Below are 12425 nucleotides of genomic sequence, written 5' to 3' on the forward strand. Positions count from 1 at the left end.
CACCTTGCTGAGTACGTCAGGATTGGGGTCATTTTGCAGAAGCACTGCGGCTGTGCGTGTATCGTCATTGCGTGCTGCAATGTGCAGCGCAGGGAGGCGGACCTTTCCCTTGGTGCCGTAGTTGATGAGCAGGGCTACGACATTCTCATGTCCCTGTTGAAGAGCCACGGCGAGAGGAGTAAATCCATCCTGCAGCACACAGGAGAGAGTCAGAAGACTGGTTCACTCATGGAGAGAAAATGGGAGAGGTTAAAGAGAGAGGCTTATGAGAACGAAAGAGAATGGAAACACGGCGCTGTGTGGATAAGCAAGAATGAGACTGAGTAATTTGGGTGATTACTCTTTAAAAATGTCTCCCAGTTCCTGAGTCTTTAGTACCTCAGTTGGAATGCTCTGATTGGCTCCGTTCTCCAGAAGAAACTTCACAACCTCTAGATGGTTTTCTTGTGCGGCCATGTAGAGTGGAGTGAAACCCTTCTGTCTCAGAAAGACGCCCAATAGACAAATACACAGACACACACACACACACACACACACACACACACAGCAGCACAGGAGACACAAGCACAGCAAAAGAAAGACAGGAAGACGGTCACAGTCAGATGTACGCGCAAGCATGTACAGAGAGCGGAAACACCAAAATACATTTATATATATATAGGGACAAAGACACTTGTTAACAGATGGAGTTGCAATAGTTTCTACAATGATTTCACAGTAAAGTTGACATAATCAGTACTGAGGAGTAGCCTCCATGCAGTGACAGCAGCACTGAGTCTCACCTGAGACTGAGCGTTGACATTGGCCCCGTAGTTAACCAGCTCTGTGACCACCTGCTCCTGCCCTGCCAGGGCTGCAATGTGCAGGGCCGTGTTCCCTTTCTGTTTAAACACAGATACATGAGAACAAGTGTACACAGTCATAACGAGCACCAACAAAGATTAAAGGTGAATCCAAAGTGCATGTTTTTTTGGATATGTCAGGCTTCATCTGCAGACAAATGTTTCATGTTGGATTCTGAGGTTCTAGATTAATTGTGCCTTATTAACATGTATTTAAAGTAAGATTGAGCATATAAGAAAATGGGACATTTTCACAGTGGATTTTTACCTTTGTGGTGGTCTCCAGTACGATTCCATTGTGGAGTAGCTCCAGCACCATTTTAACGTGGCCTTCTTTCGAGGCCAGATGCAGCCCGTTGAGCCCATTCTGAGTGAGAGAGCAGAGTAGACCTCATACTGAAGGGTCCTAAACAAAGATATACTTCCTAATCTAAAAGATAAAGAACCACACATATACACACAAACACACGTAGGCCATGCCAACTGAAACAACTGTTGTTTTTCTTTAATCACATTGACTGAAGCACTCACAAACAAAGCAAGCAAATACTTACACTGGACACCACGCATGCAGGACTCTCAGAATCAAAGTGGTCATTAGGGAAAACAATGTCTACAGGGATGAAAATCAGGATGTGAACATTTTCATTTGATTAATGATGGTGAGAGGAGGAGGAGGACGGGAGGGGGATGGCAGGCCGCCGGTCTCGTGGCTGGGAAGAATACGAGCCGTGTGGGATAGGTCTGACCTCACACAGCCTTCCTTCAGCCGCACAGGACATGTGAGGTTGGACCTTTCACACACCACTGATATTATTCCTCTGAGTGGGGAGACCACAGCACACCATCACTCTACTGCAGACAGAGGAGAGAGGGTGGGGAGGGAGGAAGGCAAAAAGCAAGAAAAAAAAAAAGGGAGGAGAGTTAGAAAACGGCATACAAACAGAGAAGGAGAGATGATAGAGGAGAAGTTGTTAGGTTGAGAGGGATAGAAGAGGAGGGGGACAAGACGGGAGAGCAGGAGTGAGGCAGTGTGCTGGTGAGAGGCATCCACTCAGACAAGGAAACACAGCTGCCACAGTCAAGCCTCCACCTGGCCAAACTCCCATCGGACTGAACACACAGCATCAGGACCAACAGTCAAACAGCCAGAACAACAATGCTCTCTGCACCAACCGAGGATTAAGTGACAATCTACAACTATCATGTCACTCTGCTAATAATTTTACAAACTTTGAAGGTAAATACAGTGACCCTCTTTGACAAAAGAGTAAGTTCACCTGAGGCCTGTGTTAATAATAATGGGAGGCTGCGAATATATACAAGAGTCTGCAGCCTTCATTAGGTGTCTTAAGTATTACTATATTTAGTCCAGGCAACATTTAAGCGACTATGTGTAAATTTTGCAGTTATCCAATGGTAGCATACAAATTTTCACGCAAATAAATAAATTAAAATAATTATAAACATTCTGTTATTACATACAAATCCCACATATAGGGGAGTTACATTTGTGCAAAGTTGTCTCCTATTCCAAGTTAAGCAAGAATGTTGTAGATTATCACTTTAACTCAAAAACAGTTGACACCAAACAGTGACATTTTGTTTTCACAATTTCATGTGACGAATATCACAAAAATCAAAATTTTGTAATTCAAGAGAATTACAAAGAGGTCATCAACTTTCTGGTAACAGACTGTATATCTGCATGTAATTATATTTTTAATCCCTGGGGTTCTCCATTCATCATAGTGAAGGAGTTTGCCAGTAAAGGCCGCTGTAGAGTGTCACTTTACATACAATAAATCTGTTATGTGGAATTTGTTAGGGGGCCTAAAAATAGGGCCTCATAGAAATCCTGACAGGAGCATCACCAGCAGTAATTACAAAATGTTAAGTACAGAATAAGTGAATGGAGGGGAAACTATGACTGCGTTAGATTAATGAGCCAAAGGAACCTTTCTCACACAAACACTATTTTGGCCAAGTTTCAGTAACCTGAGGGCAGCAGTCCTAGACCCGCTAATGCTGCCTCTTCCTGGACACTCTGGGAACAACCGTCAGAATAAAGGAGGCAGGATGGAGGAGACAAGGTGAAGGAGAAGCCCCTGCCCCATTTATCTCCTTCCCTGGAGACCCTGTAAACGCCACCTGCCACCTTCAGCCCCTGATTAACAGTCTACCTGAGCATGCACATACAGTATTGCACAGGCACATAACAGTGATCAAGTCAGACACATCATGCTCACGGGACACATTTATAAAGAAATAATAATACAAGATATGGTGGTATACATGGAAAATATGCAAAACCTTTATGAATTACAGCCCAAAATAAACTATATATATGTTATATAACTTTTATTTTTGTGTTACCTGAAGGATAAATGTATAAATATAAACACTTATCATATAACCGTGTAAATGTCATTAGCTGAATTGAACTGCCTATTTTCATTCAAAAACACTGTTCTTTTTTGAATGAGAGGTGTGCAGCCCACCCACCTCCTGAATTTTTATTTAATCCATTAGAAAGCATTGAGGGAAGACTAAATTCTGGCAGGATGCGACTGTCGTCCATCGGTGGCACACAAATAATGGTAATACATTATGTCTAATGTTTCTAGTCCTGCCATTATAACACAGTACAATTGAAGATCCATTTTTAGCAAAATTGTCAGACATGAATAACAAGCCAAGAGCGGCAAGTGCAGTACGAATAAAAATGATTGGCTTAGAGTTACATCAGCTGTCAAAACAGAAGCCTATTTATAAATAAAACTTTTAAAAATAGAATCTGGTTAATGTGCAGCTCTCTCACCTGATTGGCTGTATTGATATCAATGCCATTTTTGATATGGTCCAGGGCCTTGTCCAGGTTGCCAGAACGGGCCGCTCGGAGAAAACTGTTGCCAGCATCTGCCTACAAGCGTAACAGAGATAGGAAAAGGGGGGGTGGGGTGGGGGAGGCAGGGGGTAAGGAGGTAAGGGGTATTAGAGAAAGTGAGAGACACATAAAGTAGAGGAATAGAGAGGGAAAATGGAGAGGGAGACAGACTTTGGTTAATATTTCTTAAGGGGCATTTGAAGGACTGAAACCGCTCAGTTGTGATCCATCAGTTTTCCTCTCATGTCACTTTGCCCTTGAGATTTTGAACAGTGCAGTTTGACAATCTGTTTCTGCACCTTAAAATGTGTGTGTTGAGGGTGTACTGGGCACGCAGGCGAAGTAGTGGAGTACAAAAACTCCTGGGCTCAACAAAACGTCTAAAACTCTGTTGTCAGGTGAAAAGGCAACAGTGAAAATGGTGACAGCTACCGGTGTGTCTGTTGTGCCCAGCAGACTGTTGGCACTTTGTCTGGAATCTGAGTTTTTGTGTGTGTGAATGAAAGAGAGAGAAAGAAATACAAGGTGAAAGGAGAGAGAGAGAGAGAGAGAGAGAGAGAGAGAGAGAGAGCACAAGTAAGAGAGATAGAGAGAGAAAGAGAGACAGAGAGAAAGAGAGAGATAGTGAGAGAGAGAGTTTTCGAGTCCCGGCTCACGGGTCGGCACATGGCACGTCTAGTGTTTTTGTCTGTGTTATGTTTGTGTTTGAGGGCTTGGTGCCCCTCCCAGGCAGACAGGGGGGCTGCTGAAACAGGATCACTCATGCGGCAGCACAGGGGGAGAGCGAGGGAGAGGAGAAGAGCCAGCGAGCGAGGGAGAACCACAGGGAGAAGCTCGACTGCGGCAAACCCTGCACTTTTTTCCATTTCATTTACATAATCTCCTCTCTCCCCTTGCCCATCCCCTTCCTGCATCACCCCCTCTCTCCATCTAAGCAGCTATCTCAACATCGCTGGTCAGGAAAATCATAAGCTGTCCAATTATTCAGTTTATGTTTTAACACGAATGCAGAGAATACATTCGTGTATAAAGCTTATTTTCTCATCCAAAAGAAAACCACCAAATGCTGCCATCACACACACAAAAGAAACACTTTTGACAAAGATAGAGTGAGCATTAGTGAAAAAGAGAAAGGACCTACATGCCTGAAGTTGAGGCATAGCAACAAATGACACAACACAACCTCAGCATGACACCAATGGCAAAGCGCTGTGCAAAGAGAGGGGTCACTTTAGAGAAGAAAGGGGCGATGAAGGCAGGGAACAGAGCATTTTGAGAGAAGAGTTGCTTCCAGCTGATTGAAGATGCAAAACAATGACTAACAGTGATTCGTAACCCATCTGGTAGAGAGATGAAATGTATGAAATGGCTAAGTTTCTACTTATCATATGAACTTCCTGCAGTGTGCAGCATCCTGTGTGTAAAGTGATAAATCCAGGTCTTCTGACTCTTGAAACATGAGGAAACTCTTGCCTTGGAGTCATTGTCATTCTCTCCAAAATATGTTTTTGTTTTTAGCTTTTGCTCACAGACAATTGAGAGGCATACCACTCTGCAGTACAAAGTCACACACACATGCTGACCAACAAAACACTTATTAGACATTCCCACACAAAAAAAGACACAGTGGAGAGCTGAATAGCGAAACACTGGAATTAGAAATTCTACCATATGATATTTAGATAATTGTTTGAATATGAAGATGCAGTAAACACTCAACATAAAAGTATAAAAATCTCCAGACTACTTTAGTACTCTGTAGTTTGGTCTGTTCAGTGTCTCAGTAAACAGTTGTATATACTCACAAATGCCAAGCCGTCTTGGAAGGCCTTGTTCTCCCTCTTCTTACTCTCTTACTGCCATTAGACTCTCTCATTCACTTTCACTATGAATAAAACCCACAAGCCTCCTCCCTCTAGACTGCTGCAGAGCAACAAACTGACCCCAGTACACCTGCCATCCTGTGCACAGACAGTCACACACACACCTGTCACTGGAGTTACGATCAGCATCCCATAAAAGCACTGTTTTGACAAATAAATCTTTGCGAATGGTTGGACACACATGTGCTGTGTCTGTGTGAGTGTTTGGGAATCCAGTTAGCATTAAATATAATAAAACCAATTACAAGAGTTACACAAAATGTGTATATAGTGCAGTTTTTATGTCAGGCTATTTGCAATTATGATATATTAGAAAGGGTAACACAAAAATATTCTGTGAATCTCTTTCAGCATGTAAACATTGAAACTTAGAGGTGTTGTACTCTATTTATAGGAAAAAATAAATTTTACTTTTCATAGAAAGTCTTGACCATTTTTATCGTTGTATAAAAAGGTATACAGGACCCACACAGCAACTATACACAATGTATTGAAGTGCAGATTGTTTGCAGACTCTGCCATGGTGACACAAGAAAAATCTTTTCATCAAAGTAGGAGCAAATACAGCTGATGCAAAGGCACACACAACCTAACATAATATACATGGTCCCACAGAAAATGGTTGCTTGGTAAAACCATGGTGACTCTGACTGAGGCCCCTCTGCTGGATTCCCCCCCCAGACTCAGTTCACTGCCCCCCAGAAAGAGCCTGCTGAAGTTGGAAACTACCGTGACTCACACTAGAATCTCCCAAGACTCAAGCTACATTTTCTATTTCCTTGCGCTCAGTCCTGCATGTTTCTGTTTGCATCTGCTTGCGTCAAGAAGTGAGTGTGTGGTGTTGTGAGATAAGGATGCAGGGCAACCACACCCATCCACTAACTCAGACATAAACAGGTCCATGGCACACTTATATACCAGGGGAAACACACACACAAGGAGCAGCCTAAATATGTTCTGAGGTAATTCCTCTGCTGCGTCTTGCTGGACGATTTTAGATGAATTTGTCCCTCTCTGATTATTCCCATGGAGAGTGGACAAGCTTCGGGGCTCTGAGCCAAAGCAAAAAAAGGGGCGAGCACATTAATCATACTGTTTATAGCAAAAGAAACAAACAATAACCTGCTCAGCAGCTTCCTGGTTAACATTAGCAATATAAACACACTGTTGTGCAACGTGCATGAAACTGTCCTCAGGTTAAGACAGCGCAAAGCTCCTCATAATTATGCTCAAAATTACCAAGTCAAATTATTCCCCTATCTCGTCACAGAAAATCCTCTGGCCTGAACTCCCCTCTCCCCATCTTTATCTCAGCTTTTCTGTCCTGTTGCCTTCCTTCTCTTCTCAATCCCTTTGCTTCTTACATTTCTCCCTCTCTCCCCCTCCTCCTCGCTCGCCTCCTCTGCTGTTGCTGCAGCAGACAGAATGACATCATCAGCCCCTCACTGGTGGACTGCAGTGTGCAAAAACTCAATGTATATGTATGTGTGTGTATGTATGCACGAGGACGCATGTCTGAGATCAACATCCCGTAAACCGAGATCCTCTGCAGGGGACGACTAGATCTAAAAACTCATCATTTTCACAAGAGATCGATTATATGTGTGTGTATATGTGTGTGTGTGTGTGTGTGTGTGTGTGTGTGTGTGTGTGTGTGTGTGTGTGTGTGTGTGTGTGTGTGTGTGTGTGTGTGTGTGTGTGTGTGTGTGTGTGTGTGTGTGTGAGAGGGGTATAAGTAAGACAATGTGAGGCATGAATGGGTGAGTAGAAAGACTCTCACAGTCTTAAAACTGTGTCTCTGTAAAGTAATTGCAAAGATCAGGATTTGAGAGCTTGCTGTTAAGCTAGAAAATGGCTGTTATAACTTTGGGATGCTCACCCTTCATCTAAAGTAAATCTTTGTGTTTCCCTTCTTGTCTCTTTGCAGTACAGATACTGTAATGATGCACTGGAATCACAGTAGCCTCAGCAACAGAGCAGGTGTTTAACTGTTTATCATTATGTCATAATGATTCTAACAAACATTCAGTGTACTGCTATGACCCACCATTTCTAGCTCAACAAATTATTGCTTTTTATATATATATATATCTCGACATACTTGATTACAACTACTATTATTATTTCCTCACAGATCAAGCAGTCATGTCATGTCCCTTAGTCAGGACAGGCTAGTCTACATCTGAACAGGTCTCATTGCTACAGGAGAGCGAGCGAAGATTGTTTTGCTAATGCAATCCAGAGACAAACCCTGGAGCTCTTCCACTGACTGTCAAAGGGATAATCTCACTACCAAAGATCCACATAAAACTATTATCTGCTCAAGAGAATCTCAGCATTTCTATTGAAATTAACATAAAAGTCACAATACACAGAGCCACACACACACACACACACACACACACACACACACACACACACACACACACACACACACACACACACACACACACACACACACACACACACACACACACACACACACCACACACACACACACAGCACCAGGTGCAAATCCTAAATATTTTAAGTGCCACCACAGCTATTTATACAGCCAGCAGAAAGGTGAATATAAGATGCCTATGTTCAGCATGTCTCAAGTCCTGCTTCACTTGCAATAATTTGCTGAACTTTAAACAACATAAATTGTGCAAGCACACCAGACTCTGGATAACGTCTGCTATTTTTTCTCCTTGCCTAACTCAATATCTTGATGTATTTAAACTAACAGTGCGATTGGATAGTTTCTATGCATTTAAAGGGGAATACTGAACAACGGATATGGAAATTACTGCAGAGTGCTTAAACAGCCATTTCATCACCCTTTTTCTGCTGACTTGCATTTGTTCTAGAATTTTTTTTTTTTTTTTTCCTCTGTCTTGTTTTTTTTTGAAGCTTCCATCTCTGCCTTCATCTCTCAGGCGGCTCAAAGAGGTGGAGCAGGCAGCAGGCTGTTTCCGGCTACAGAGAGGTAGTAAGTGAGACCGGTGGGACCGTTCAGCTATAGACACATTTACAGGAAGCAAGCGAGCGGGTCACTGGGATGAAGCTGTTACTTTCCCCCACTCAACACTGTCTGTCTGTATGTAGATCTGTCTGTCTGCCTGTTCTAGTCCCTCGATGTGGCGAAGCGTCCTGTCCCATTTTTACTATTTACTTTCTCACACTCCCAGCCTCCCCCTGTCTATATCCCACTGTTTGTCCCTAGCGCACTCATTGATTGTCTCTTTATATCTGGCCCTGCTGCAGCCTCTGCGCCTGTAGATGAGATTGTCATGGTTAGTGTGATCTTTTGTAGAGGGGGACAAAGAGGATGAAAGCCATAGGGAGGAGATAGGGTCTGGTACCTATGGAGGATAGGATCAGGATTTAGTAAACATCCTGTGTTTTACTGCATAATAATTATACAAAATATAACTGTCTTGAGGAATAGAATGAAAATATAATATGCCCGGATAATTGACTGATCTGAAATATATAAACTTTAAGTCTACCACTGTAAAAGTAAACATTAAAATGCACTCTCCATCTTATCTGCACTGTATATTGGATGATGCTTCAGCTTTGCGCCTACTAAAATAGCGACAGAAAACCCAGTGAATGCTCAGAGGTGTTCTCTGTTTTTTTCAGTGGTGGAAAGTAACCAAGTACATTTATTCAAGCGCTGGATTTAAATTGTTTTTTTTTACCAGTGTTTCTAATGTATGATACTACACCCTACATTTTAGAGTAAATATTGTGCTCTTTTTCTCCACTTAATGTATTTGAAAGCTGCAGTGACTAACCGATTTTAAACATGGAATACGTTTATAAAATACGTTTCTTAATATAATAAAGTATCCAACAGGCCTAAAGTATATAACACCCTGAAAGGGGATACTCTGCTTGATGTGCACTATTGTTTTTATACTTTAAGTATGATACTTCTGTACTTTTACAAACAATTTTTAATGAAGGACTTTAACTTGTGACAGAGTATTTTTAAACTGCTGTATTTTTACTTTTACTTTGGTAAGGGATGTAAATACTTTCTCTGCTACTTCTGACTGTTATTCTCAGTTACACAAATGTTGCTCGGGTACTAAATGTTAAATGATGAAATACGGCAAGATGTGAAAAAACAGCCACTACTGACAGCATAGAAGAAATTACTGCAGATTATCCTCAGGCAGATAAAGCATAAACACAATAGGCAAATTTCTACAAGTTGCATCATCTCCTCTCTGACACAAAATTAGCAGTTGTACACATCCAGGTCTTCCAGGGCCTTGTGAGGGTGCGCCCTGTGTTGCTATTACCTCCGCTGGCTCAGTAGATTAAAGTCTTTAGTCTACAGTGAAGCCCCACTGAAAGAATCTCATTAATTGACCCACTAATCAGTTTACTGACCTCCAGTTTACTTACCACAGCTAATCCTGGTTGACATCATACAATCTGAACATCAAACAGAGGAACATATTAAGTCAAAAACAAGATTAGGGAGGAAAACAGAACACGATACACACCCACACATATACGCACTTACACTAATCTTGGAAGCACATGCATCACAACCCTCAAAGGAACTCCCAGGCGATCAAGCTCCCGCCCATGTTGCTTGGGGAGGCCAAGTCGACTGAGTTTGATCAGGTAAGGTTATGTTTGGGGCAGTAAGCGATGACTTGATATGCGTTTTAACGCTGCATAACTTCTTTAGAGCTTCGATAACAGAAAGTAAGTCTGTATTTCTATATATTTAAGTGAGGAAGCCACTTTTTTATCGACCAACATCAATGTTAACATCTCCATGACCTGCATCTCTTTCTGTCTCTCACTTTCCTTTGTCAATATTAAAGCCGAGGGCATATTCAGGACCGAAAACATGAACAAGCCTCAAAAGCAGAGCCAGGGAGAAGTCTCCCAAATGAGTTTGTGTGGACGGACGGAGAGAACAAGAATGGAACTTAGCAAACACAGATCAAACACAGAGAGAGGCATGTGCTGAATAAAAAAAAGAGCTTGAACAAAATGGACAAAGAGCATACCGATCAATATTCATATGTTAGAGGCAAAGTAAATATGAAAGAAATGGATTCTTAAATGGGAACAAAGCCAGTGACAAAAGTATTGGCCCATCACTTTCTGATGTGAAAGGATAAAGACAGGCGGTATTGGCAGGTGCGCTACATCTGAGAAGGTGCAACAGAGGATTTTCTAAAAGACGAAAACATTGCAAAAAAAGACAGTGATGAAATAAGAAGCGGAGAGAAGCGTACAGGTGGAAAGAGATAATATGAAGGGACAGAGAAAGTGACCGGAAAAGTGATGAGGATAGAAGAAGAGGAGGTGGTACTCACTCCAAAAGTGACGGTCTTGACTGGCATGCCTGTTGGCCCTCCACTCTCTCTTTCTTACGTTTTCTGTTTCTCTCAAACGCACAGCTGTCTTTTCTGTTGCCCCCTGCGAGTGCTGCGATACAGGGCACGCAGACCCCCGTCCAACGTAAACATGAACACACTCACAAATACATACGCACACGCCCAGACACACACACACTTGAGTAAGCATGGTGGGTGGAGAGACTGGGGAGGGTGGGGGTTGAGGGGACGGGGGGGCCAAGGGGTTTATCTCTGGAGGAATGTTGCCTGTATCTAAAGACACACATTTCACACACAGCCAAAAAACTAGAGGGTGCCCCACACTCTCACCGTGGGTTTCCTGACTACATCCTGGCAAATGTTTTGCTATTTTTTCGAATTTCACAAGCTTTACTCTCTAGCTTTAACTTTAAACTCCTTTTATTTTTTCCCCTCTTTAGTCTCCATCTTTTTCTCAGCTTTCTTCTATCCAACATCACACTATGTTCTGCTCTCCACGTCACCCATCCTCTCCACCTTTCAGGTTTTGTTGCACCACAAACACTGCGTCACCCTCAACTTTATCCCTCCTTTCTCCTGTCCCTTCTTCCCCACACGTCACGCCCATCTCTGTGTCTCCTGTATGTTTAGTGACAGCCAGACAATCATTTTTTTTCACGGACCAGGCGATACCAGAAAAGCGTAGAGTTGCTGTGGAGAATGGGTGTGATTTCTCAGAGTGGGACTGTTTCGGTCTGTGAGGTGACTTACAGTGACAAAGCGCCTGGCGGGGGGGTCGCTGCCACCGCCCTGTGACAATGGGCCAGACACATGGGGGTGGGGGGAGCATGGAGGGGCCAGCCTCTCAAAAGGCCCTGCCTCTTTTAATAAAGCGTCCGTCATTCCCTGCTTGAAAAGGCCTCCTTTTCTCTACCTCTCCCCTCCTCTCTCCCTCTCCTGGCTAAATGCTGGGAAAAGCACATCGCTGCCAAAACCATGCAGAGAGATAAATGCTTGTAGGAGAGGGAGAGGAGGGGGCCATGTAGAAAAAAGGCTACGCACTTCTCAGTGCCACTGGACCGTGACCTGTGCAAAAACATCACGTGGGATGTCTCTCCTGTCCACAGTATTGAGTTTGGACAGTGATGAGAGCTCCACTGCCAAAGAATGTTGGGCTAGGGACCACGGACAATAATGTCCTTGAAGAAATGACAAATTATCCTGTGGTCTTTGACGAATGGGACTGCATCTTCCCCTCTGACATTAACCACCTTTGGCAGAACCACGTTAGCGATGACGAAGGTTTTCTCTGGCGTTGTCAAACCTTAATGACTTAAAGTTCAAGTCACCTTCCAATCAAACTTTGTTTTGCTTATCGTTTCTTGAATTGGATGTCTGCGCTTCAGTGGTCAGAATGATGCGTTTGCAGTTTGACACCAGAAGGCTGTTTTCATATTAATCTGCAGAATGGGGAAAG

The 12425-nt window shown here is 42.9% G+C and overlaps 1 protein-coding gene across 1 annotated transcript in view; it reads right to left on the reverse strand.

Moving 5' to 3' along the window:
• LOC129100843 (ankyrin-1-like) overlaps nt 1-11081 on the reverse strand; it is a 41096-nt gene extending 30015 nt beyond the window's left edge. Inside the window, exons 1-6 of the mRNA XM_054610362.1 lie at nt 10949-11081; nt 3664-3765; nt 1111-1209; nt 783-881; nt 379-477; nt 4-189 (exon numbers count right to left, since the gene is read on the reverse strand). Coding sequence (XP_054466337.1) covers nt 4-189; nt 379-477; nt 783-881; nt 1111-1209; nt 3664-3765; nt 10949-10975 — 612 coding nt within the window. The 5' untranslated portion in view covers nt 10976-11081. The remainder of the gene's footprint in view (nt 1-3; nt 190-378; nt 478-782; nt 882-1110; nt 1210-3663; nt 3766-10948) is intronic.
• Between the last annotated feature and the right edge of the window lie 1344 nt (nt 11082-12425).

This window comes from Anoplopoma fimbria, chromosome 13 (assembly GCF_027596085.1).
Source record: "Anoplopoma fimbria isolate UVic2021 breed Golden Eagle Sablefish chromosome 13, Afim_UVic_2022, whole genome shotgun sequence".
Lineage (NCBI taxonomy): Eukaryota > Metazoa > Chordata > Actinopteri > Perciformes > Anoplopomatidae > Anoplopoma > Anoplopoma fimbria.